The 27,786-nt window shown below is 46.4% G+C and overlaps 2 protein-coding genes across 3 annotated transcripts; one reads left to right on the top strand and one right to left on the bottom strand.

Moving 5' to 3' along the window:
• Positions 1-458: 458 nt before the first annotated feature.
• On the top strand, positions 459-6,161 carry OSTN (osteocrin). The gene is made up of 4 exons (XM_035544905.2): positions 459-557; positions 2,746-2,963; positions 5,698-5,794; positions 6,090-6,161. Exons 1-3 carry the CDS (start codon positions 459-461, stop codon positions 5,780-5,782), a joined length of 402 nt encoding a protein of 133 aa, XP_035400798.1. The 3' UTR covers positions 5,783-5,794; positions 6,090-6,161.
• Positions 6,162-10,623: 4,462 nt separating this feature from the next.
• Positions 10,624-18,153, bottom strand: UTS2B (urotensin 2B). 2 transcript variants are annotated; one of them, XM_035545087.2, is made up of 5 exons: positions 18,000-18,153; positions 15,907-16,008; positions 13,355-13,392; positions 12,359-12,452; positions 10,624-10,649 (listed from the first exon to the last, which is right to left on the bottom strand). In XM_035545087.2, the coding sequence occupies exons 1-5, from the start codon at positions 18,151-18,153 to the stop codon at positions 10,624-10,626; spliced, it is 414 nt and encodes a 137-aa protein (XP_035400980.2). The 2 variants fall into 2 exon arrangements, with proteins under 2 accessions (XP_035400980.2, XP_050568551.1); XM_050712594.1 differs by having other exon boundaries at positions 18,030-18,153.
• Between the last annotated feature and the right edge of the window lie 9,633 nt (positions 18,154-27,786).

Genomic DNA, 27,786 nt, shown 5'->3' with positions numbered 1-27,786 from the left:
CACCTGTCCACCACATGGGGAGGTCAAGATTAACCTGGGTGGTCTTGAGCCAAATTCTCTCTGCTTACAAATGAGTGTCTAATTTACCTCGTTTTAACCCGATTTTGCATTCCTTACTCCTCCCGCTGCAAGGAGTGGGCCATTGTGCAGAAAGGAATTAAAAGATCTACAGAGCCCTAAAGGAGTGAAGAGGAGGGAGCTGATTCTGTACCCAGAAAAGAAGGGTGCTCAGCTGACACTGACTGGTTGCTGATTTTTACCCAGTGATTCTGTAAGATAAGATTTATGAACAACCATAGGAACAGGGTCTCCTTTTTACTTCTTAAAGACCTTTGAAGTGAGATATCCTCTTCATCTTTCCACCATCAGTCTGTAGAGCCTTTCATGGGTATTTGCTGCCTTCTCTCTCATCTGGGAATGTGGCTATGGAGCCATTAATGGATTGTTCTCCTTTGCAGATGCTGCAGCTTCAGCTTGTTGTGGTGCATTTGGCCCTCGTGGTTACCCTGCTGCAGCGGCACTCCAGCTTGATGCTCCTAGCAGAGGCAGCTCCAGCGGTAGGTGAATGTTTCTGGTAGTTGTCATGTAACCCGGCTCTTCCTAAGTTGCTCCTGGCCACAGATTGTGGAGGGTACACGCTGAAAGATGATCAGCGTGTATTGGTGGTGCAAAGGCAAAACAGGGGCAGGAAAACTTGCCCAGTGAAAAGAGGGATGCAAAGCTCATGCTGCTGAGAGGACAGGTGGAATGAAGTCTCACCCAGATTCACACGGGCTCTCCTCAAACACCATCGCATTTCCCTGTGTTAAAACATTGTCCAGTGACTCCAGAGAGAGAACTCCTTGCAGGGGAAAATGGGGTGGTGGGAGCGGGGAAACAAGCTAACACTGAAGGGAGAGTTTCCTTCTCTTTCTTAAAAGACAAATAGCCTGAGGAGTCAGCATCTTCCAGGAGCCATAAGTAGGGCCTGGGCAGAAGACCCCCTGCTCAAAACTTACAAATGAAAGGAGACACAAGGGGTCAGGAGAGGGAAGGAGCAAAGTAACTTGCCTAATCTTGTGAAGGAAAGCAGTGGATGAAATGGGAGAACTCCTGTTTCACATTTCATCCAGTAAGATATGTAGAGATTGCACCTGAAAATATTTCTAGTGCATTCTCTTTTATGTCATCCTGACATAAAACAGATGCGGCAGCAAAGATATTTGTGTAATGGTTTCATGTCATAAAAATCAAGGATATAAAGTTTAATCAAAGTAGCACTTTTTGGCTGTAGGGTCTTTACACAGGTTTTTAAGATGAGCTTAGAAGTTAGATGCATACTGGAGAATGCTGATGAATCCTTCTGTCTTGCTCTCTGGCTTCAAGTGAGCATGTCCTGTTTTTAAAAAATAATATTTGTTATAGGAAATAGGGCTTTGGGGAAACACTCCCCATACTAATGCTGCAGCAGCTGCTGTTGTGTTACCACAGAGACCTGGTATCCTGTCTCTATTACAGACAGATGTTTGTGAAAAGAATATAGGAACACAACATCTTCAGAGACTTCCTGATCCAGAAACTGCACTGGACCAGGGCTTTTTATTTAGCTGTCGATGGGGAGCCTGAATTTCTTACCAAAGTCTTGTTATCTGTGACATCCTTTGGCAGTGCATTCCACTTCATCTATGCGTTTAAAAAAGTAACTGCTCATATTTATTTTAAATCTGGTGACTTCAATGAGTAAACAAGTGAGCAATCTTTTTTTTTCCTTTTTTTTTTAAAATGAAAAATTACTAGTTTTTACTAGTCTCTTTTATTCACGTCTTTTCTTATAAGTTTATAAATCCTCCTTTGTACCCTTGCCCCAACACTCCTCTCTTTGCTTATCTGTGATGTTGTGCTTTGTTTGGTGATTCATAACGGGAAAACCTTTGTCTACCTCTGATTATCATTTTAGCATTCTCTTTCCTTTTTCAAATTTATAATACCCGTTTAAAGATATAATAAGTAAAACTGCACATAGCTCTCAAGAACAGAGGCTACTTTTTACTTTCCAGTTTCAAGCCTTATTGTACATATTCATCCCCACTAATCTGAGTGGAGAGTTCATTCATTTTTTTAAAGGTATAATTCTGTTGTAGACCTTTATGAAAGTTTTATAGCCCTGAAAAGGAACAGAAAGGACCACTCAATGGCACTTGAAAATCAGAGGACAATATGAGATCCTTTACAAAAATATTAATCACAAGAAGGAAGCAACATTTATTGTGGTCATGTGCTTCTCCTTATATAAAGGTCAGAATTTTATATGCTCCATCGCTCGTTATGCCACCCACCAGTAGTAGGAAGTGTCACCACTACAACTATGGTGTGGGCCACGTAGATATAAGCATATTATGTCACCCCTGTTATGGTTATTCAGCTCATGCTGTAAGTGATACTGATCACACTGCTGAGATAACAATAGTGACCTCTCCCACAAAAAAATGGGCTTTGTGAAGTCCTAAGTCGTCTTTATGATTTTGATGAGTCTTTCAATAATAATGAAGGGGAGTTCAATTCCACCAGAAAGTATTCCAGCCTTTGATATCAAACTCCTGTGGTTGGACTATGACCAGGTTTCACAGAAAAAACTTTGTTTTAAAACATTAGCTCAGGTTTAGTATCCTAGTAATTGTGTATTTATAGGGCTGCTGCTTTGATATTGATCGAAAAGGCTTTTCTGGACCTTCAGCAGCAAACAAACATCCCTGCTTTCTTTTGCAGCCTTTGGAGCCTTCTGCTGCTCTGGGCATGGAAGCACACCCAACTGCCAGTGAAGAGAAAGCAGCCTCCAACCTGGCAGCCAAACTGTTCCTGCTTGATGAGCTGGTGTCTCTGGAGAATGAAGTGACTGAGACCAAGAAGAAAAGAAGTTTCCCAGGATTTGGCTCCCCAATCGACAGAATTTCTGCAACCTCTGTGGATACTAAAGGCAAACAGAGGTAAATTCTTAGATGGCTCCTACCAGTGATAAAGCTGGAAGAAGGCTGCTGGCAGGTTGTCCTGGATACATATGGCTTAGCTTTAGCCACTAGTAATTTCACTGGTCAGTCACAAGGTGCCTCTGAACAGGGTACCAGAAACTCTTCAGAAAGCATTCTGGTTGCACAATATGTAATTCTTCAGTTGTGATGAATAATATATGCAGTAGTTCATTTTACCCCCAAAGTGCCATCCAGCTAACAAAGAGTGTTCAAAGACATGCATTTTTTAAGTACACTTCTTTTCTCTGATGTGAGCTAACATTCAGTTTAAAACTACCTTTTTGGTTCTGAGATTTCTTAAAGCCAAAATATGCCTGAGGTTCAAAAGCTAAGGGGTAGGGTTAGGTGTTCCCAACGCTGGAATGAAGAGAAGGTATGGTGGTACGCATCTTGAATGGCAAGACAAACATCACGTTGTGAAAATGACCAGGATATAGAATGGGCTTCCAAGGAAAAAAGCGTCAAGATCTTGATCAACTTATGATAAGTCAGGGTTTAATCAATACAACAGTACACCAGTACCTTTACAGTACATGCTGGAAGATAAGCAAGTTTATAACTGAGGGCTAAGGAATGACTGTTGATATGGCTGTGAAAAGTCAGCATGTCTGGTGCAACGCTCAAGGGGATGTTCTCTGTACCTGAGAGAGCTTAAGTGTCTTGTTCCCTTCTTCTGGTAACTGTCTTCTTTTTGAATGGGATCCCCAGGGCGGGCGGTCAGTATTTAATAACATGCTTAAAGCTTAATCTGAAAATGGCAAGTATTCACAAGAGCCAGTCAATGTTACAGGTTTTTTGGTTGTGTGTTTTTTTCCCCTCCAGACAGTGTTTTGCAATATTTTCTTGTCATTTTTCCACTTATCCGTACAGTCTGCTACTAGGACTTTATGAATGCAGCCAAAAGTGTTAAAGTACAAAATTTTTAAATCCTTGAGTAGAACTATTTTGTCTGTATATCACTTCAAGAGATCAAAATCAGTTCATTCTTTGTTTGCTTTTTCAGCGTGTTTCCCTTTTGAGGGGAAGAAATTCTAGTTCATCTTTGAAGCCACAGTGCCTTTTTTGCAAAAGTACATGGTAATCTCAATTTGTCATGTGCTTTTTGTGTGGAAATCTCGTTTCATTCTATGTGCCATGCAAGGGTTGGGGGGAACATGCAAAGGGGAAATTGTGGTGAAAATTTTTAGGTTTTATAACAGCTTGTCTCTGAATAATGAGATCATGCAAGTGAGGGAGACACTGTACAAAATTTTTCTCCTTTCCCAGCATCATCAGCACAGTTTGCAGTTTGGCTTTGAGGTTATCACTTCTGAGGAGCTGACTAGTTCATGAGTTTGGGATTGACACATTTATGAGAATCACCTGAGCTGCTCTGACTGCACTGACAGTCCGACACTGTCATCAGCACGAGCCATGGATCAGATGCGTGCTGTGAAGCAGTCGAAAGGCTGTACCTTCAGGTGGAAACAGGCAGAGGCTGCTGCACTCACAGGAATAAAACAGAGGATTGAGCAGCCTGTCATTGTTGTGCCCACAGCAGATAAGTGTCCACTCATGTACTATCTGAGAGGATTACCTATAGAGACTTTAGTTAATGACTTTTGAAGCACAAAAGTTGTTAAGTAGATTTAACCCTCTGAAGCAATACAGCAGGCAGCGTACCTGCCAAAAATAACAGAAACTTTTGGAAGAGAGCAAATCAAATGCAGGGCCACTTAACAGCAACCCCTGTTGTGGCACCCAATGGTTACAGGTGGGCGTAGATCCTAATATTGCTTGTCAACATCAATTTATAAAGCTTTGAAAGCGTGGGAAAAGCATGCGATAAGTGATGAGTTCTCAGAAGAGGTGGAAGGCTCTGTAGCTGAAGAGAAGGAAAAAAAATTCTGGAGATCTTTAAAAAGGCTGTTTTAAATAGAAATTATCACTCTGTCCCTAGTAAGTGCTGAAATGAGCAGTTTTACCTGGAAGATGAGCGGCAGGCTGTGGAGGCAGATGGTCCTGTTATGGCCCCAGACGGCCACAAGAGGGGAAGCTCAGCTGCACAACTTCTCCAAGACGGCTCAGCCTTCCCCGTTGACATGATTTTAGTCTCCTTCTCTGTTTAACTGCAGACCACGGCGGTATTGCAACTGATGCAGATGCAGAAACCCCACACACACACCAGTCTGGGAAGTGAAGTCCCCTTTTCATCAAACAAGGCTCAGTATGACTCCAGCAGCCCAAGTCCCACCTGCTCCCATCAGATTGTGCCTACGCTGTGTGGGGGGCAGAGTGCTGTCTGTGGGGTGATGAGCTGAGGAGCAGCCCTGAGCCATTTTGATTTCCATACGGCTTAGTGTGAAAGTGCTTGATGTATAGGTTTTTGAGACTGAGGGCTATGCATCTCCTTTCTTTTATTAATAGCAGTTAACCTGTGAAGTTGTTTGTTTGCTGTCAGATAAAAGCAGGGATAGCACATCAACATCAGTCTGTAAAACAGGTGCAACTCTTGACTATTCGTTTTTGAGACAAGAGAAGCTTTTTTTCTTTTAAACACATTTTCAGCTGCTGCAGCACAGCTCTTCTGTCTGCACAATAAAGTTGCGAGTGGGATGAATGGAGGAATCAAAGACTTAGTAACACTTCAGATTATTCCTATGATGTCTTCTCCCAGTTCTTTCCGTCCTTCTTTCCCTTTCTCCCCCTGCAGGAAAGTGGTGGAGCTGCCTAAGAGACGGTTTGGGATTCCTCTCGACCGGATCGGAGTGAGCCGTCTTGGCAACACCAAGGGTTAGCAGTTTCTGCAAGTAAGCCAGAGTACTCCAGGTGTGGGCATGCATGGCACGGAGAGCCCCACCTGCTCTGTCACACGGAGGTACTCGAGTCGTGCCAGTAGGTTTGGGTAGGAAGCCCTGGGGAAGGATGGCTTCTCATAACATGGTTTGTGACGCAGCTTACCTTGAAGCCCCTGTATTAGAACTCAGTACCCTCTTAAAAGAAAACAGGTATTCCTTAGCTTTTCTATCTTCTTACTGTGTCTTTGTCCAACCCTTGCAGTCCTGATTTGGGAAAATATAACATTTACTGCTTTTCTGCCTACAGGTGCTTCTGTTCTGAATGATTGATGCTGTACTGGAAACATCACAGAAATGCGGAAGATGCACCAGAGCATGTCTTGTCATTGACTAATGATTCAACACTCAAGGAAATGACCTCCTGCAAAATCTATTTCACATTGCATTTTACAAACATTGCATTTACAGATAGTAACAAATTCAGTTCATCAGGTCAGAATGCTCTCACAGTTGTGCACAGTGCCACTGATAGGAGGAAACAAAAAATATGTATATAGTTTGATTGCATGGCATTTCTCTCTTAAACCTGCAGAAGTTCATTTTCCTAGCAAGTACTGTTAGAATTTTTTGATTTAAAATAAAACTTTCAAAGAAGCCAACAGTAGTCCATGAGAAGCAGACAGTTTGCTTTGCACGTTTCTTTAAAGAGGGTGTTTGTCTGGTAGGTGAAGGGAGAATTTAACAGTTAACAGGACAAACCCAGGTTTTATTTGAACTGCTATTTGGGAAAAAACCATCTACTGATATCATAGGAGTTAGTCTGAATAAGAAAAATGAAAATACCTTAGGATTTGTACTGATGCTTTTAACAGTCTTTCTCATATCTCCGCACCAAATTTAGAAATGTTTTCATTGTATGGCATATCTTGAAATGTGGTGAGACTTTTAGTTTCCTCCTCTAAGCTGATGAATACATTTCAGTCCTCCCTATGCATAACATAGGATAGCGTCCAAATATGAAGTCATCTACTTCCTAAGCCATCTGCATCGTATGCCTTATTTTAGCCTCTTGATGCATGCATGGGGCATAATCACATGTCCAACTGTAAAAGTTCAAGCATTTCTTAGTCTGATAACATGTAAACGTACGCCTGTCCTCTCCATTTCAATTCAGAGTAAAACAGGTAATTTTAAATCCTGCTTCATTGCTTTTCACTTTTTTCCAGCTTATAAAATATTGCTGAAAAAAGCTGTTTGCTGACATCTCAGTGCTCAGATTCCTAGCTGATCTTTTCTAAACCTCACATGCTCCTTGCTGGACTATGATCCATGTCAGCTAAATGCCTTGGATTGCTATTCTTGGGTATAAATCATCCTTAGAATTGCAAAAGATGATCCACTGAGAAAGGATTATATAGGACTAGGAAAACAAAATACATCTTGCCACATATTTACCTTGTGTTATGCGGAGGGTTGCAGTAAGGCAAGAGATAGAAGTTAAGTGTGTATTTCCTGACCTTATGTGAGGCACAAAGAAACTGGCAATCAGCTAGCAAGACGGGGAAAAATACAGTCAGCTTCTCAGTCAGCTGTAGGAAAGGACTTGGGAAGTCAATGCATCCTTGAGATTAAAGCTATTCAAAGGATTGGCACCTTACAGCAATTGCCCCAGTATAGGCCATAGTGGGAGGAGAGGTCCCCATTCATAAGGGCAGGCAGCATCAAGTACATGTCCCCTAGTCCCAGTGCTCATTTTCTACCTTTAAGCTTGCAGATGAAGGGTTTGGGACTGAGTGGCTGACCTGACACAAGATTTTCTGTCCATGATAGAAAAGAATCCGCAAATGCAATCCCAGACAGTCTCAGCCCCTGTCCTCTGGAGCATGCTGCAACCACCTATCCTGAGTGTGCCCTGGGGTTTAGTAAACAGTTATCTTATTGCACTGAGCTCACCCAGACAGTCTGCAGATAATCTGATTGTGATACAGCCATATGTACGGGGTATGGGCAGATTAGGGAAGTCGTGTGTTCCTGACCACTCATATAGTTGTCGGTCAAAAGCAGCATGGTCACAGTCATTGCAGGATGTATTTTGGGAGACTCCGATCAGAAGAATCCAATGCTAACATAGCAGATCTGCTTGATCATAAAAGTTTTCCAACAGACAGTTAGTATTAGTGTGGGTTTCTAAATAAAGAGGGGTTTTATAGCCCATAGTTGGGTGCAGAAATGTCCTCCATCTGAAAGAAAACATGAAAGCAAATCAGGACAGAGGCCTCTGTGGCGGTGTTGACTGTAACTGTGACCTGAAAGCTTCAGTCCTGCTCTTGGCTCTTGTTGCACTGCAAGGATTATCTGGGAGAAAGCAACAGCCTTTCTCTTCCCCATCCACCTCAGAGCACACTGCAGTCTCCTGTGGCTCAAATACACTTTAAAATCCATTCATCAACAGGCACTATTTAAAGTACAATGATGTCTGAAAGGATAAATGCCATGATTTGTTCATGGATAAATCTTGGATAGCTTTAGTCATCGTGCATAGCATGCAGGTCAACAAACATGAAGTGAGGATATACTACAACATCCATTGCATGCTAGATTAGCCCTGTGCTGCCTGCTTGCAAACCCATTCAGATGCCTGTGAGGATTTTCTGCTAATAAATCAACATGATCTACCAGGATGCCTAAGTGAATTCCCTTTAATTATCGCCTGTGGGTCATTAGCTTTAGCAGGAGTGACTGCCCAAGCATGGGTAAGGTGCAAGCAGCCATGATGTGGAGGTGGCATCCGAGGAAGGTTTTCTGTCCTGTGTGTTTAGGAGGAAGGACAGGAGCTCCACAGTGTCACACTGATGGTGAGTCTTGCAAGAGCATCACCACCTTTGCTCCAAACTCATACATGAATTGCATTCAACACTGATGCTCATCATCCCGGCAGAAGCAGCCAACACAGCAGGATAGGAAATGGTGGGGTAGTCTGGGTACCGTGAACACTTAAGTAATTGCACTAGTAGGATGCAGAGGTGCATTGCACCCCAGGGAATTCCTGTGTATGGGACCAGAGCACGTTGTTAAATAGCCATGACACTGCATTCCTTTTCCTGACTCACTGGTGAGCTGTCACACCGGGCAGGGGACACATGGCTCCAGCTAGCAGGTAACAGATGGAGCTTGCTGCTGCTCCAGCCTGTCATTGCACTGGGATTTCCTGCGAGCTGAAGGCACCTGTGCTGAACACCAGCTTGGGGCACTCGGTATAGCTCCCCTTCACTTGCAGCACCAAACTCTTAAAAGGAAAGAGAGACTCTTCTCTTAGCAATAGGCTATACTTTTTTCCTGAATTTGATGCTGTTGTGAGGGTATGTGAATGTATGTTCCCACATACCTTTTTCACATTCACAAATTCAACAGAAAAGGGGAAATTTGTTCCTAATCACTACTAAGGAAATAGCAATGAATTAATGCTAACAGCACGCTTTGTTTTCCATATGATTAGACCTCACCTATATAATCAAACTGTTTTTATTCTATATATGCCAGCTTTATCCTGTAGTAAAATGAACAGATCTCCTGTTGATGAAGTACACACAACGTACTGCTGTGGTAAGTGTGCACATCTTGCCAGAGCCGTAGGCAATGAATGTAGCATGGCAATTAGTGCTTTGGGAGAGATAAAGTTTTGAAGAATACATAGTACGCAAGCTGCAGTTAAAATAACATGGTTAGACAGGCCTGGAGAGACAGTTCAATTCTAGTCAAAGTCAGTCAACATGGTCCTTTTGCTTTGCAAGTAAACTTGGATAACAGAACTTAAAATGATTACATGTAGGACCCACAGAGGGATTGTGATCTCTTCCTTTTGGGCAGGTGCAGACATAATTTTGCAGTAGGAGAAAACAGCTAGCATCTGCCTGACCAGAGAAAAAAAATGTCTTCTCAAAACATCTCTTTGGGGTGAGCAGATAGAAGTGAGTGGGACTGGTCCAGTCCCATGAGTACAGCAGCCCACACACGGGGCAGACCCAGCTCTCATTCCCAGTTCTGGCCAAAGGAAGGGCTTATTCCTCAGGCATATTATAGCAAACGTGTGTTGCTAGATGTTTAATAGGAGTATTTTTCATTTTAAACTTCACATGACCCATTAGGTAACAAACATGCTCCCCCCATTGGGCCTATGCAAGGGACGAGAAAGAAAACAGCACATACTTCTGTGCAACAGAAAATCTTTATTGGAGTGATATCCAAAGGGTCCAGACTTCTGTGCTTGTCCTCCCCCAAACCTACTGTGCTCGCTGGCAGGACACAACAAGGAACAGCTCTGGCTCAGCAAGGTAAGGCAGGCAGCCCTGAACCTTTCTCATTGCACCCAGCCTGCCTTCCTTTCGTAACGGAGGGTGCTGGGTCATCACTGACCTACTCATGGGAGGCAACGGGAAGCCCAGGCACCACCATGAGCAACACCTGCAAATGTGCGCAGAGGCCCAAGCTCAGGGAGACTGAGTTGGTGTTTGGTGCCTTGGGGGACCTGGTGAGAAGGGGAAGAGGGTGTGGTGGCAGCAGACTGAATGGCACACACAGGACAGCAAGGAAAGTTGGGAAACATCTTCCAAGCAGAAGATGGTGGAAGGTGAAGCCTGAAGGAGGGAGGAGCAGAGAGCGGCTGTGCGTAGCCACTCGGGCTCCTGTCACGGTGCCTGTTAGACTTGGCTGTGGTGCAGTCACGGAGGATGGCATCCAAGTTAGCAGCATGGTGAGAGAACAGAACAAACTCTTAACACATTAATACCCAGCAAGGCAGTTTGGGGAAAGGCCCATCTTCGTTTTCCACTTCTGGCAAGCCTTCAGATGCAGTATTTCCAAAAGCAGGCTGGGGAGGGATACAAGAGAAGGGTTTTAGCATACAAGGGACTTTTTCCAACTTCCCACTGCAGCCCTGGAGTGGGTTTTCAAAAGCCCAATGTCTTGAGAGAGTTGGGTGTTACGACAGCATTGTGGTTTCCAGGCACATCCCAGTAATAAGCTTTGATTTCATATAACACTTCTAGGAGGTGACTCTTTCGGCTTCATAAAATACAAAGAAGTGGTCTGAAAGTTGTTTCTGTGTAGCTCGATTTATAATGGTTTGCTATTCCTTTGCTCTACTGCAGCAATATCAGGAATCAGCTTTTTCTTTCCTGTCTACCAGCCAGCAGTTTCGCAGCCTCAGGTCTTCTCACTTGTCACTAACCAGAAAAGCCAGATACTGACCTGCAGACACCTGATCTGGACACTACATTTTTTTTCAAAAGCTCAATCACTCTAGCATTTTGATACTAGCTACCGAACAACATTGATCACCGTGGCATCTTCCAAAAAGAATAGATTAGGGAAAGATATGGATTTTGGTGTCAGAAAAAATAGCTGTATTGCCAGCATGCCTGGTTCTTTGAGCCCCGTGCAGGTCCCCTATTGTTAGGTATAAGAAGGGTTTTCTACCTGTTTTTTGAGATCTGGATCTTGGGAGAAAGCTTCTACTGGATCAGCAGTGCTCAGGCCGAGACACAAGCTCCTCCCAAACTGGAAGGACTTTAGATGAAAGCAAACACTCTCTGCTTTAGTATCTGGCAAAATCTGATTTAAACCTGGCTGGGAGAAGCAGTTTTATGTACAGTTGAAACTTCCAGACTGGTGGGGGCATGAATTAGTTTAGCCAAATTAATGACAGCCTCCAGGGCTGCTTATAAATTGCAGATTGTCTAAGGATCACCTAAGTGCTTAAGCCAGCCTTGCACAAAGGGGGATTTTCCCTCGCCTGTCTGTCAGGTCGGCAGCCTGCACACGCACAGAGCATGTGGGGTAGCTCTTTTGGCTTTAGGCCAGATCTGTCGTCAGTGACTTCTGTTTCACAGCTGCCACTGCTCTGTGAAGAAGTCTTCTGGAAGCCAGCGTGAACGGCTTTGTCCTTGTCCCGCCTTGCAGCAGTGCTGATGCAGGATGCTCCTGAGAGGCTGGATACAGACAAAGCTCAGGGGACGTGCTGCAGGGAGCAGTCCTGCTTTCCACGCAGAGGGGACTGACTGGGGACCTTCCAGATATTAGCTCCCTGCATTCCTGCTTGATTTCCACATCCTTTTTCTTGCCGCTTTTCAGCAGCACAAACAATTGCTCCTTTTTTCTCTGCAGGGAGGCAGTGACCTTGGCGGAGGGGAGCGCCTGCAGACCACATGCCTCATTATTTCTTCAGCACGAGCTTTGTGTCCAGCTGAGAGCGAGGGGTGCGCTGCGGGGACCAAAGGCACCTCCGAATAACCCCGTGGTCATCCATGAAAAGGGAGCTGCGGCCCTAAGTGCCCACAGCGGGGCCTGGGCCTGCTCCAACAGCTGGCTGCCTGGGCACCCGGCCCTGCTCCCCAGCTGCGAAATCAGCCAGCCAGCAACGAGAGAGGGCTGGCATGGAGGGAAACGCTGTTCTGAGCCTGTCTGGGGCATGTTTACTGTCACCATCTTGTGGCAGAAAGGAAGCCCTGGAGATGAGGGCTGAATGGGACGGCTGCAGCCAAGCCAGACCCCCGGACAGGGCTCTAACCCAAAACTTACCGCGTTTTTTGGGCTGGGATGCTGAGAGACTTTCCAAAGCGTAGGCCACCTCTGACCCTTCCTCAGCTGAGAGCTGATCCTTCAACTTCTCCAGCTGTTAAAAAACAGACACAGCAGTGAGTAACTGCTCCATCATGAGGAGCCCCACAGCCTACTGGCAAGCACGGCGCAGGAGAGGCAGGGAGAACAGGCATCCGGGCCAGCAGCATCCCTGGGGAGGGCAGGGTCTTCCCCAGAGTGGGACCATACCAGGAGGATCTGCCTTTGGAGCACTCACGTCTCCTTGTGTCCCTTCCCCTTGCTCTTGCTGACTTCCCTTGGTTATTATGTGGAAAGCTCACAGAGCTCAACGTGCCTCAGCCCTGGAGTGAGGGGCTTAGCCGGAGCTGGCAGCCTGGCACCCCTTGTGGTGGTTTTTAGCTCAGAAGTGAGAGATGCCAAGTGGAGCTCAGCAGGAGCTTGAGGATCCACGTGTGCCTGTGCATGCCCACACAGTACGGCAGGGCTCCGGCCATGCCTCGGGCCTTCCATGCTCGTAAAGAGCCCCAGGAAGAGTCAGTCTGGGTGAGGTGCACAGGGGCTGTCCCCCTCGCTTGAGCCCAGTCCCAGCTGCAGCCCGCTGATGCAATGAGCGGCAGGCAGCAAGCCTCCCCTTCTCCCTCCCTTTTCTTCCATGGAGATTTCCTTTGGCATCTGTTTTTTTTCCAGCGTGGCTTTTGCTGGCCTCTCAGCAGTGGTGGAGGCAAGAGCGGCCTCAGCCTGGACTGCATTACTCTACAGCTTTTCTCCGCTTTTATCTTTCCCAGCTTCTGCAGCCGTTTAGCCCAAGGTTTTGCTTTGCCTTTTGTGGGACACTCTTACATTAAAGCAGCCGAATGAGCAGGGGCAGGATGTAAAGGCAGAAGGAGAGGGCATCGAGACAGCATATATAGTGTAGCTGAGGTATTATTCACACAACCGTAGGCGCGTATGTGTCTGTGCATTTCCTTCTCTCACCTGTTCAAGCTCTTCAAACTTCTTTGCCAGCTCCCAGTCTGCAAGAAGGGAGAGCAACATCAGTACTGGCATTGCTCAAATCAGCAGCACTTTCCTCATGTAACGTCTTTAAGGGTTGACAGGGAAAGACCTATTTAACCTTTAATTCCTGTTAGTCATCTCCAAATCAGAGGTAGCAGAAACAGTGACAGAGAAGCAGGCTTTCTGTGCTCAGTCCCATGGGACTTGGCCCTGGCTCTCCATTTTAAGGGAGGCTTCTTGGGTTTACCAGCTCTGGGGCATTGGCCCCCACGTGGTCCTGCCAGTCTCTTCGCTGCATTTTAAGTTTTATCCTGGGAACTGCATAAGATGTGGCAGGATCTGTGTGGGCCCTTCCCTGAGCAGTGGCTGGGTGCTGGGCACCAGCTTCCTGCATCAGACTGAGCTGGGGCTGAGCAGCACCATATCAGGTGGTCACAAGCCTGTGCTCATGGATGAATGAAGCGCCCTGAGATACCCTGTCCAGGACAGGGGGAGTCAGGTGCTGGTGGATGGGATCTAAAGCCCCCACCTGAGCTGGGAAAGGCCTGGGCTAGCAATAGGAAAGCTGCAGGAAGGGCTGCGGGATCTTCATCTCGCTCCTCTTGAAGGCTGAGGGACCTTATTCCAGACTCAATCCGAAGCCAAAAGCAGATAATTATTTTAAACACGATAGCTGAAACAATGGAAAGTAACACACAGAACGAGCTCGGCCAAAGCTGAGTGACCAGACCACAGCAGTTCTTCTGGAAGGAGAGCGCAAAGCCATCTGCTGCTTTGAAGTGCCAGTTAGTGAAAATATGCACTAAAATAAGCAGAAGAGCCAGGAAATTGCTCAAGAATGTCTCTGCTAGACCCCGCAAGAGCCAAAAACCAGCCCTGGAGCTGCCTGCTCTGTCTGCTCCTGGTGTGGCGGCAGGCGTTGCTCTGCACCTCCAAGAGGATTTAGGATATCATTCCCCTGACTTCAGATATGCCTTCAGCACACAGACACCCTGCCAGACTTGAGCTTTTTTTTCATGTTTGAGGCTGAGCAGGAGGGTGCCAGAAAAAGAGCTGCCTGCGTTCACAGTTTCTCCTTCAAGAAGGCAACAATTTGGTTGAAAAATCCTGAATATTTTCAGATAGATATTCATAAAACATTCAGGTATTCATAAAAGCAGCAGTTCCTAAGCTAACCCTTTACACCGGGGCTGAGTTCGAGAGGCAGAAGGGTGCTGGGGACAGGTTGGGAGGCAGGCGGTGGGGCTCGGCTCCTGGCACTGCCAGCAGCAGCCTCAGGCAGATGCCTCTTAAACATGTTGTTACACACTCATATGTGAAAAGTGCCACTTAAGAGCTTATTATTACTGTTAAAATTATTATTGTTATTGTTGTTATTATTATTATTTTACACATTTTTGCCTCTTTCAGAGTTTTGAGTGCCTATTTTGGCTCGACTTCCCACAAAGCGTAAGCTTGGCCAGTGGCTGCTATGAATAGAAAATGAACAGCAGTCGAATTTTGGAACAGATTATCTCAAGCAGGGGGAAGGAAGTTAATTTATGGATGATGCCTTGAGAAACTGCCTGCTGTAAATCCTCTGTCTGTGCTCTGCTCAGAGATTCATTATATTCAATTGTCTGGCATAAAATGCAGCCTTTCCTCTAGGAGTAATAAGTGCAATAATCCATAAAGCAATCATAAAAATGTTATTTTTGAATGCATCTCCTTTGCAAGAAGAATGCCTTTGTTAGTATAAGGACGATTTATTTGTATTTATCTATTTGTCCCAGGATCATTTTACCACTGCCTCACTGCATTAACAAGGGGCTGGGGAGGAGTACTGCGTGACTCTGATGAATGGATTTTCATGGTAACATTTTTGCTGAGCCCCATTCTCTGCTGTTTTCACAGGGAAAACCAGCTTCCTGCCCTGAGACCACCACATATGGCCCAGCCCCTTCCCTCACTGTGGTGGCCATGGGAAGATCTGACCTCTGTGCTCCATGTGGCTGCTTGCTGGGCGGTAGCGTCCTGGAAAGCCCAAGTTTTTCTCCAGTGAGCCTGAGTTTGGAGTCTGTCCCGACATACAGGATGGCCTGAGATTTGGTGTCTGTTCACATAACACAGGCAGAAAAATCTTTACCTCCCCTCTGCAAAAATCCGCACAATCTTAACTCCCCCTTCCCTGTGTGCTCACAAGATGCTGCTGTTTTTAACGTGGCAGCACCACACGGAGCTGCAGCTCCAACGTGCGTGGGACTCTATGAGGTGTGGGTGGAAAGGTGGCTCCAAAGGCTGAGATGGCTCCAGTGTTGAGAGCCTGAGGATCTAGGGTGCATGTTTTCGGGCAGCTTTACACCTCATTGCAAAAGCAGGTCCAAAAGCCCCATGGTGCAGAGCATCTGGCTCTCATCACATATATAGCCATCACGCTGACACACGGGGCTTCCACTTTCTGAGCAGTCAGACTTTGCTGAGGAACCTGAGGAGCAGGTTCCTTGCATTCATACGAACACAGCTGCAAGAAGCCGGAATCTCCCTTCACTTACCGATATTTTCTGGTCTCCGCCATGCGAGTTTCTTATTAAGAAGGAGAGTCAGCAATGTGTCTTCGTGATTTGTGTCTTCTCTCTCCGGAAGCACTCGGTTCTCTGCAGCACATAAAATGCCATTCTTGGTCTCTCGTGCCAAAAAGGATGGACCCTCCAGCCCCCGACAGTAAAACAAAAATTAAGGCTAAGATGTCTCCTGCAAGCCGAGTGTATCAGGTGCCTTTGCAAAGCCAGACACCAATCCACGGAACCCTCTTTTCTCAAAACTGGGGCGCTCCCCCTTCTCCCCCCCAACCCCATCCTTCTCCCGAGGGCTAGTGGAGGTGGGAGCTAGCTCCTCGTGAGGGCGGATGCATGCACCTTAGCTGGAGAGCCCTGCAGCTCTACATCTAACCTCACGTTCGCTTAGCACTGGGGCTGATCTATCTGACTGCAGGATTACGGCATTCTGCAGTGGCACAGGATTCTTCCTGCCCATAGGCAAGGTGTGGAGGAGTTTAAAGTGAGCCTCTTCTTCCCTGAGGAATCCTCTTACGGTAGCTGTCAGCCATGAATAATTTTCCTGTTTTCCAGGAAAATCCTCCCCAGGCTCCCCCAGCAATTTGGGCTTCTCTACGAGGCCTCTTTTGGGAGCTTTCTCAGTGGTTTCTCTCTAGTGGTTGTGGCTATGCCCTCAAATGAATGGTTGTGGAGGTCAGGGGTTCAGCAGTATCCGATGGACACAGGGGATCGGAAGATCAGAGCCAGCAAGGCTCTGAGACCCTCCCAGCTCTGCCAAACAGATTTCCAGGAGCATCTGCAACCTATGCGATGCATTCATTTTGGGGAGGGGCATAAAATAGGAGAGCGGTTATTCCCCAAAATTTTTGGTCTGTTTACCCCTGCCCCACACGCAGACCTTGCAAAGCCCTAGAAATTGTCTACAGAACCCATGTAAAATGCAAAGAAATGATGCAGAAAGACATATGTTCCTCTCCTTTCAGGACCTTAAAGACTTCTGCTCACTCCCTTCGAGGAGGTGAGAAAGGAGCAATTGGTCTCGTACAGCCATCAGCCATACATAGCTGTGATGGGACGAATGCAAATATTTTTGACACACGAGACAAAACATTGTAAGAGATGAGCCCCCAGGATGCTCAAAAGGGTGGAGGAATCCATCCCAGTAGCCACAGCCACAGAAATCCGCATAGGCAGAGGGTCCTCGGCCCAAGTAATGCTCTGTACGTGGCCAGGCTTATTCCCCACCCGATGCTGTGGCTGAAGGCACGGGTGCTGACTGTGATCTCAAGAAATAAGCCTGAGGAATGCAGCAGGGCTCCGCACTGTGTAAGATTTGCAGTTAGTGTGGAGTGCTATAAACCTCCTTTCTAAGTCTAGAAGTCAGTTATGATTTTAAAATAGTTACCTTTAGTCATTTGAGGGATTTGATACAGAAAAAAAGATACATAAACACTGTAGGAAAAACTAAACAGAAGCGGTATTTGGATAGAGTGGCCTCAGGAATGTTTTGGTTGTCATTACAAAAATAAATAGGTGATATAAGAGGAAAAATCGTTTGAAAAGCAATGTTATTTTCTAGCCTATATTTAACTGCTTTTTTTTTTTTTTCTGCTGCCAAATCTCTCTAAGAAAGAAGATGAATGATTGACATTTTCCTGCAGAATAAGTTCAAGCTAAGATTAATTTAAATTATGGGAGAAGAACATATAAACAGAAGTTTCGTGAATAAAAAAAGTTCAGCAGCACCCTACTACTGACATTTAGGAGCTGTCAGATCTCATATGCTATATACTGGAATTGCTACTCTCTGATATTTTAATATATTTCCTTAGAAATTTTCTTTTGGGAGGAGAGAAAGAAACACCCTTACCAGATATCACCAGATCTGTTATTTTTACTGATTAGCAAAATGTGTTATATGACCAGCTGCAGAGCAGAAGGACATGCTAATACGACCAAGTCTCTGGGTAGCACCCATGTTGACTGATTGGTTAGTATAGCTCAAGGTTGCTTGTATTTTCTTTCACGAATGAGCAAGTGTTGCATGGCCATGACAAACAGCAAAGCAAAGCAAAAAGATAGCCACCTACCTGTGTCACCTAGCCTGTATTCCAGCTTACCTTGTAGCAAAAAAGGCTCTCCGTGTGTAGATGGGATGTACACAGTCATGGTCAAGATGGTTAGCACTCCAAGGGACAGCTGGACAGACCACATCTTCTCCATGTTCCCACCACCCAAAAGCATTCTTCCTTCAGGCACGGTGGAGGACTTCAATGCAACCCAGTGCCAGATGAGCTCACTTTTAAGAGGCAGTGGATGTGCCGTGATTGCAAATGGCCTTTGGAGGAGGGGAGAAAAATATCTCTTGAGATATAATTCAACCTGTCAATATGATTCACTCCTTTGGGAGTGGACAGAACGACCCAGTAACAGACGTCAGATGGAACCTGTTCAATATATCTCATATCAGACTTATCTAATGAATTTTGATGTTCCCACAGGCATGCACTGTCCATGCACGTTGATATACGTTCCATACGTACATACATTAAAAATATTTTTTCATGGCTTTAGTGTTAATGGAGTTCAGACACGAGGACTCCCACATTAGCAAGGAAGATTTGTCTAACGTACCAGTTGCCATATGTCACCAGTTTGGACAGAATCAGGTTAATGGGTTTTTGTAATTTATCATTGCACTTCCTACTGCCTATATTAATTAACGTGAGATATAACGAATGCTGAAATGGTGGGAAACAGAGGGGCACTTTCCATTTAGCTGATTGGATGGTATTGAGTGCGTCTTGCTCACGGTGACTTATGGCTTTGTCAACGAGAAAGGCATCACACCCTATTTTGGGATTCTGTCTGAGTGGGGGAGTGCAGATTTGGCAGCAGATATGGAATACATCAAGGATGGGCAACTGTCTTCAATTTTTTTCTGGGGAAAAGAAGAAGTGGAAGGTCAGATGCCAGTTCTGGGTGCACAGCCATATTCTATTAGTTTAGAGCAGAGTACTGAGGCACATCACACATATTCCGTGTCTTCTCAGGACGTGACTTCATCTCGGTTTGTTTTCTCTTTGTTGTTTGTCCATCACTATTGATCAGGGACCTGCTACTGGTTTTCAGTTACAACCTTATGAAGAAAAATGCTCTAACAGTAACAGCACTAGACTTTGTTCTTCATTTCTGCTTCTTCTGCCAATCATCGTCTGCAGAACTGAATCATCTGTACTATACTTTGGCCAAGCTCTGACTTGTACATGCACTCCTAGTGACTCACCTCTTGTGCTTTTTTGACACTACATCATGCCAGATTACCCAACATAGCTTCATCTGATGGTACCTGCACTTCATCTTAATTAAGAGACAATGTCATTTCCATGTTTGGGCTTTTGGCTTCTGATCCCAGCTCTCCCTACAACTTGCTGTGCACTTTGCGTGGTTTTAATATCCCTTTTAATATTTATTTTTTACTAAAAAATATGGATTTTTTTGCAAGAAGTGTCTGTGAAATTAAATGGGACATTTCCATTAAGGAATACTTCCCTACTGAGGAAATTGTTTGTTTGTTTGCTTGTTTTCCTGCAGAGATAATATATAGAAATAAACCCTTCTTTCCTCTCAGCCATATGAACTAATGATGAACCAGCTGAAGTACTCCCCTTCCTTCTCCACCAAGCTCTCTTTGGGCTGAAGGACACCTACATCCTACTGGGAGTGCTTTTCCAGCCACCTCTCTCCCTAAGCTGCCCATAGCAAACTGGTCAGTAGTGAGCAGCCCCCAAGAAGCCGAGGCCATAACATGATGAGCACCACCTTGCACAGGAGTCCGGGGTGGATGGTCCTGTAGCTCTGCAAGTGACCTGCAAACACAGTGTGCCAGTGCTTTCAAGTGAGGGCTCTGGTGACAGTGAGGGACACTTTCTACGTTTACACACTGGAAGGGTGAGGGGTGGATGCTCTCAGTGAGCGGGTGGAATGATGCCTGACAGCCACTGCCAGACGCCAGTGGACTTTTTGCACTTGTTGCAGTTATGAGGTGGTTGATGTGAGGTGTTAGGCTATAGTAAGACTCCCATCTGGGAAATATCATTGCTTTTAGCCCATTTGTCTGGGTGCTGGCAGTATTATTCCATTTTATTGTTCTTACATATTTTATTCCCAATAGAAAAACAACAGTGTCCATATTCTCTCAATTACTTCACTCAGTGATAATGTCTTCTACACCATCCACTGAGCACATGTGTCTAGAGCTCAAAGATAGTGAGAACCTGAAGATGGGAGCTCATATGGTCTAATTTGTCTAAGTCTCTTCATATAGAAGTTTCTCTTTTCATAAAACTATGCAAACATCTGGTAATCCAACCCAATTGAACTGGAAAATTGACCAGGGTGGCCAAACCAGCCAGCCCAGGGGGTGGGAATGGAGAAGACCTGTCCCAGGCAAGCTGGATGCCGCTAAACTCAGCTGCAATGCCCGAGGGCATTAACAGACCTTAATGGCCCTGAGCAGCCCCAGCTGGGGCCTCCACCCACCCTCTCTGCTGCAGGCTGAGGAGCCTCATTTAAGCTCAGCCCTTGACCCATCTTTCTTTCTGAGCTATGCTGGAGGGGTGCTGGTCAGCTGTGTCTCTGGCCAGAACACCTACAGGTCTGGGTGTTGACCTGTACGCTGAGTTCCTGGCTTGACCTCAGACCCCTCCTGTCACTGTGTACATCTGTTGTTCCCTGGGGTGTGTTTGACCCTGGTTGCCATCACTGGACCTGGTTCTGACCAGTGGGTTGGCTGGGTTGGCTTCTAGCTTGACCTTGGATCTGCCTCATCCCCATGGACTTTCCTTATGACCTGACTGAAGACCTGGGCTCATGATTGAACTTGACTGCTGTCTCTGGACCTGCCCTGCTGGCTGTGTTGCTGTGTGGGGCTTGCTGGCCCTTTGGGGGCTTCTGTGTGCTGACACCCCTTTTCTTTGCCAGGCAGACCTTGGAGCAGTAAAGACTTCTAGGTATTCTGTATGAAATTCCCATTTCTCTGAAGCCCTTTGAGCTTTGCTTCTAAATCTAATGGATATATCTAGAAGAGATGGAGTCCCCAGATAACCAAACTTTAGCTTAATCCCAAAGCAGTAACACTTCTTTTTTTGGAATAAGCCTCAGACTAGAGGAATTCATCATGTTCCTTCAATAACTTGCAAGATGCAGGAGGCAGTGTTGAGCTGCTGTGAGCAGGAGAGCCAGAGCCTTGCTTAGAGTGGCAGGTTTCCAAACCACTTTGTATGCTGTGTATCTGGGATTTGAAAAGAGGGAGGAATTTTTCTTTTCCAGTGCTTCCTGAGAACATCGCATGCATCATATATTTCAGGTGAGCCTCAGCAGTGTTCATGGGCTTTACTGTGGTCTTATGGTCTCCACTTAAGCTTTGTTTGTTTGGTCCTAAAGCAAATGACCTGCTCTGGGAGGACCTGTGGGAAAAGAGCCTTTGCTTAAGGTTGGGAGAAAGGATGTGTAAACTGTCCTGCAACCTCTGCACCAAGGATGGGACTTGGCTGAGACCAGGTATCTCAGCTGGTGGAGACAGGATTTTACACTGTGCCATATGGGGAGACCTGTGTCTCTGCTTTCTTGCACAGAGCATTTCCAAGGATGAGACGAGGGTGGGGAATGACAGAGCTGGAAAAAAGGAGGGATTGTGCTCTGTAGAGGGAAAGGCAGACTGGAGGCAAAACAGCCTCAGCAAGAGGGAGGAGTTGGGGAGCTTTTCTCAGCAAGAAAGGAGAGCTGCCCTCACAGCAGGGGTGAGGTGAGCTTCATAGAGGAATTCAGAAAGGTGGGAATCATTTTCCTCCTGTCCTGAGCAGTGACTCGCAGTGCATTCCCCCATCCTATTGCATACCCCTACCCACTCTGTCCACTTGTGTGCCCACTAAACCATTTCCCTCCTCAGTAGCGCAGTCCCTGCAGTCCCCTAGTGTCTGTCCTTCCCTGCATAACCATCATAGACCTGGCACCACTTGTCTCTTCTCTCTGCTTTATTCTTGCAGCTGTCTGTCCCTCTTTCTCGCCAATGGTGCTTCACCTGATAGGAATCAAAGAAGGAGACACTGAAAAACACCCTGCCCTCTTCAGCCTTCATTCTTTATATATTTAATATCTGATTTCTTCTCTGCCTGTGTCACTTCTACCCCAGAGTGAACCTGAGAGAGCAAAGCCCAACCTGGTCCTGTTATTTAGAGCACCACTGGAAGGTGCTCAGACACCCTGCTGCTGGCTGGTGCAAAGTCTCGGACAGCACAGCTTCACTGCGGAAAGGAATTAAAATAATGTGCGCATAAGCCAGAAGAGCAGCCCCCCTTGCAGCTCCCTGAGAGGAGGGAGTGCATAATGGGGAGGGAGATGTAGTTATAAAATGAGATTCTCTGTTCCTCAGGGGACTGTTAAAACCAGTCAATATTTATGAAGCTTTTAGTCTGACTCATGCAATTTGTTCCCTCTTCTACGTGCTTGTCTTTGGGACTCAGCTGTTGCTTGGCCTGTTACTGCCATAAAATGAGATGCTGTGGTTTAACTGTCTCCTCGCTTAGCGATGGAAGAGATGAAGGTCCCGGGCAGGGCATGAAATGGCTCCACTTGTCACCTCACTGCAGCCAACCGAGGGAGGGCACAGAGGGAAGCATCACCAGCTCCCATCAGAGGGGGATCACACTAAAGAGAAGCAGTGCCTCGTGGTTAAGGCAGAGGAGGGCAAGAAGTGCAGCTGGTCTTCCTGCCTGCCTTTCACATCCACTCCGAGGGCTGCCAGGAGACCATTCAACTTCTTAGAGAATAAACCAGCTCCAAAGTGTTCTCCTGGAATGAGGGCTGAAAGAGCAATGCAGGACTGTTAAAGCATGGGGTGTGAGAGGAGGCAGCCTGTGGACAGAAAACAGGGACCAGAGACAGTCATGATGCTGTCTGCACCTCTGCCTCTTAATCACAAGCTGGAGCACCTCCTCCAGACCAGACCTGTCTCCCATCCCTCCTCACAAAGGGTTATTTAGCTGAGCCAGGACAGCGCCCTTAAGTGGTGTGATCTGGAATGACCTTGTTACACCATCAGATTTACTCTGAATTTGATCCTTCTCTGTTCTGACTCACCTTCTGCAGGCCCTGAGTCCAACCCAGATGATGTGTGAGCAGTGTCCCTGAGCTCAGCAGGGACTCAGTGCCCAGTAAGTGATGCTGTGATGTTTCCTTACAAGAACAGTATTACCCTACAGAGGCTAATCTTCCTTGGCCTACAGAAAGAGGAAGGCTGAGAGTGATCTGGAGCAGGAGCTGGTTTTCAGGACATCTTCTTCCCTCTCCATCAGCTGTAGGACATTAGAGAACAGCCACCTGTGGAAGTGGTAACTGAGGTAACAGATCAGTATGCAGCAAATAAGATGTGATTTCTGCCCTAGAGCTGGGACTTGCCCTCCACAAAAGCAGTTACAAGCCCATCACCCTGCTAACAGCGACAGACCTCAGCTCCTTTTTTTCCACAGAATCATAGAAAGGTCTGGCTTGGTAGAGACCTTAAAGCCCACCTAGTTCCAACCCCCTGCCATGGGCAGAGACACCTCCCGCTAGATCAGGTTGCCCAGGGCCCCATCCAACCTGGCCTTGAACACCTCCAGGGATGGGGCATCCACAGCTTCTCTGGGCAGCCTGTTCAGTGCCTCACCACCCTCATAGTAAAGGATTTCTTCCTAATATCTAATCGAAACCACTTTCCTTTAGTTTAAAGCCATTCCCCCTTGTTTTATCACTGCACCTGTGCTGGTTCTGAGGCAGCCTCTGCAGAGCTAGCACATTCTGAGCTGTCCTCAGCAAGCCCCAGCCCTCCAGCACCCGAGGGCTGCTGTCAGTGGGGCACTGTGTGTGTGTCCTCCAGACCACGCCGCAGCCACCAGCTGGTAAAATTTGCAGGCTGCTGTACGTGCTGATGTGGACTTGGCAGCTTCCCGTGTGACTGAGGAGGAATGAACCGCCTCTCAGTTGTCTTGTTGCAAGTGTTGGGCTGAAGATGCTGAATGCTACCTGCATCAAGGACCTCTGCAAGGATCCTTTGCTGTGGCCAGAAACCTTTGTATGGGAATGAGTGCATGTGTCCATCTGTCTCTGAATGTTTTGCTTGGATTTTGCACGTTTCTTTCTACTTCAATCAGCCATTCTCAGTAAGTCTAAATTGAATGCAGCTTGTACGTGTACTTTGGGCAGCATGGCCGTAAACAAAATGGGGTGATTTGCTGCTGGAAATGCTGGCTGGGGCACTTTTAGGGCTATGGGGGTCAACTCTGCTAACAGTGCCAACTTTCACACTCTCCTTCCCCTTTCTCCCTCTTCCTCATCTCAGTTTACATCATATGGCCTTTTGACTTATTGAGAAATATTACTTGTTTTTTGTGTTGTTTTTTTTTTTTTTTGGAAAATTTTCTCACTAATGGTCACCCAGGGGAGGTGTTGTAGGGTAAATATATCTGTTTTATTTTGAGGAAATTTGCATAGGCAACCATAATACTTGCATTTCTGAGAGTCTGTCTTCTTACCTAGCTTGCCATTTGCACACAGGGCTCCTGAGACTCTCTGGTAGCTCCTGCACATGCAAAATGTGTTTTGTTGAGCGAACATCAATGCTTTGTGGATGTGAACTTGTATATACAAAATCATGACTTAAAACAAGGGATACCACTGAGATTTGAGGGTCTATCCATTCCTCACATCACAAAGCCCTAAAAGTGGCCTTGGAAATCAAGGCTGGCAGAAGTGATAACACAAGATTTTTTATTTTTTTCTAACCAGCAAAGGATGGGAGGGTGGAAATCAAAAGGTGATCTTAGGTAAATTTAGCAGTTGTTCACAGTGGAATATAGCAAGCTTGGTGCCACATGAGAGCTGCACTGACATCAGCCCACACCAAAGTTCTTCCAACGACATCAGTGTTGAATTTCATTCAGGACGTAGTGCCTGAATAACTGATGGTAGGCCAAGGGGCTTCCCCACTACCTGCCACTTTTATTAGGTTGCTTATGCCTCTGTTGTGCAGGCTTGCAGGCAGCTCCCTGCAGAGCACAAAGAGAAGAACAAATATCTGTTCTGGGGGTTTCTGTTCTTCTGACCTGTAAGAGTAAATGAAAGAGCATGATGCACAGCAGATGAGGGAAAAGTGGTAAATCCACCAGTTTTAGTATTACTTCTCACTTTCTTTGTTGCAGGAGAATTTTGGAACGCTTTTGGTCTCTTTTGCTGATGTGAAACTTAACTGCTTCACTGGGGCTGGGGGTGAACTGCTACCCTTGCAAATGCATATGTAAAATTGCGGGCACAGATGCCGAGCTCATTTGCACATTGCAGTTTCCTGGGCAGCCTGTGCAAACATCTGATCTGTGTGTGTAGCTGAGCTGTGAGCAGCATTATACCTGACTTCTCATTGTATGGGTTCTCTCTACAACTAGAAAGTCAGCAAAAGCCCTGCAAGTGCACAGCTCACGATTTTCCTGCTGCCTCCCATTACGTTACACGTAAGCATGGATTTTGTTTCCTTTGCTCTTCTGTTGCAATCACTCCATTTATAACCCCTGGCGTGCTTTGTTTTATAATACCCTAATCCTTGCAGGCTTCTGCTCCACTTTTCCTCCAGGGAGTCTGAATTGAACCCTTCAGCTACCTATGGAAATTGCACACCTGCTTCTTGGTGCTCCTTGCCAAGTGCTGTAACATTGCTTCCTCTCATCAGCCCTTTCTGGCACAGGACTTGAAATCTCTCCTAAAGTGCATCTTTGCTCAGTTGGAAAACCCTCATAGGTTTTGGACACAGGTTTGTATGGCATCTGATATCACGAAACACCTAGAACCGTTTTTTCCATCCCTTTGCATCGACCAGTAACTGACACACACGTTCCTGCCTGTAGGATCATTATCCTCTGTCTGCCCCCACAACAGCCTCATCAGTCAGGGTTAGCCTTGCAGCCATTAAGGAGACTTTAACAAAGCCTGTTCTGCTGAAAGCGAACATCTTGATGAGGCCCAATTTATTTCACAGTTGTTATCCTGCTGACCTAAAATGACAGCATGACACTTGGAGCGGTGCCTGGTTTATTTAAGAAGCAAGCACAGAATTGTGTCTTGTGGCCTGCAGAAGGAACGGAGCTGCACGAGGTGCTCCCAGCTCCTGGTCCTAGCAGCTCCCGCCCCCAGAATCTCACTGTGGCTTTTCTCAGGGCCAGTCCAGATGGCGTTGCTTTTAGCTGTTTTTAATAGTTCCAGTCTGTGCTTCACACATCCCTTCAGGAGCACGCAGAGGGCTGGGAGGGCATTGCGTGGTGACCCAGGATGACATGTCTGCTGTTTGGGGCAGTGCCTGGGCTCCCTGGGGACTGAGACTTGCCCAGTAGCACAGTCCTGGCCATCGTTGAGACCCTGCCTGCAGCTGTCTGATGGACCACATTCCTCTGGTCGTGGCGTGCTTGGTCCTCAGGGTCTGCCACAGAGAGAGATGGGGCATGGTGCAAGGACAAGGGGCTGGAGTTGCAGGCTGCAGCGTGGGAAAATCCATCTGTTTTTTAAGAGAAAAATTGCAATGAGGAGAGAGTGGAACAGTGCTCAGAGCGGTCGTGCGATCTCCAGCCTTGGAGATCCTTAAAACTCACCTGGGCAAGGCCCAGAGCAAGCCCATCAAATTTTGAAGCCAGAGGTTGGACTAAAGCTCTGCAAATATCCCTCCCAAATGAAGGTGCTCCATGAAAAAGGAGTTAAATGTGTGCCGTGCACTTCAGCTCAAATTCTGGATCAGCTTCCCAGCTGCTTTTGTCCTGGGAAATGAGATGGGCTTGTCTTCCTATGAGATTAAGCTCTTGTGAGAGTTCCTGCTTTTACAAAAGACTGAAGTGTTTTCTTATCTTAAATAAAGTGGTTATTTTCCTAGCTTTATTGGGATTAATCTATCCACTGCAACGTCTATTGTCAAGCTAGCTGCTGTACAATTTGCACAGGAAAAGCCCATGTCAGTCTAGCAGAAGGGACACCTTCCATGCTTTTGTCTGGTAGCGGCAGCTTTTAGACACAAGTGAGAGCCGGGAGGGTGATCTGAGATCCACCACAATTAGGAGCCCTTTGGGAGCATAAAACGTCATTGTGCCGCGGTGCTAGCTTCACATTAGCTTCACATTTCCTGGATCCTGCTTAATTCTCTCTCATCTCCAGGCTCCCTGTGGTCATTCTCATGTTTTTGTAGGTCTTTGAAACCTTCTGTAGTCTTCAAATAATTCATGCCATCTTCCAGCCTCAGAGTTTTCATCTGAGTGTCCCCAGATCAAGATAAGATGTGGGAAGTTCAATGTCACAAAGGCAAAGAAAATGCTGTGTGCAGGGCCCCGTGCTGGGGAATGGCGCTGAGAGATGTTGCTGGTTTTACTCGTGCTGCCCCTCACGGGGGGCTGCTCCAGCCCTTCTGGGCTCTGAGAGCCCTTCTGAGCTCTGAAGATGTTCCCCTTGTTTCCAGCACCAAGACCTCAGCACCACGCACGGTGTCAGCCTGAAGTTTCCTCAGGCCCTAGCAGAGCTCACAGTCCCGCTGCTGTCTCACAAGAAGAAGCATGTTTGCTTGATTAAGGGAGCTGGAGAAGGCACGAGAAACCACGTAATTTGTATAGTGGACACCAGGAACTGCAGGAATCTTGACTAATTTGTGTGGCTGGCTTCGGCCTTAGATAAGATGGTACAAACCCATTACGGGAGACAAAGCAAAGAGCTGTGTGCACAGAGGAAAACTGAGGATCACTGGGATCGAGAGCTTAAAGATCGTGTTTGTGAATGCAGGGTCCAAGCGTTGGCTGTGATATATTAAAGGTCCCA

Source organism: Cygnus atratus, chromosome 9, assembly GCF_013377495.2.
Source record: "Cygnus atratus isolate AKBS03 ecotype Queensland, Australia chromosome 9, CAtr_DNAZoo_HiC_assembly, whole genome shotgun sequence".
In the NCBI taxonomy this organism is placed as follows: Eukaryota; Metazoa; Chordata; class Aves; order Anseriformes; family Anatidae; genus Cygnus; species Cygnus atratus.
Note: the sequence above shows the minus strand (reverse complement) of the source record. Positions and strands in the feature narration are given on the sequence as shown.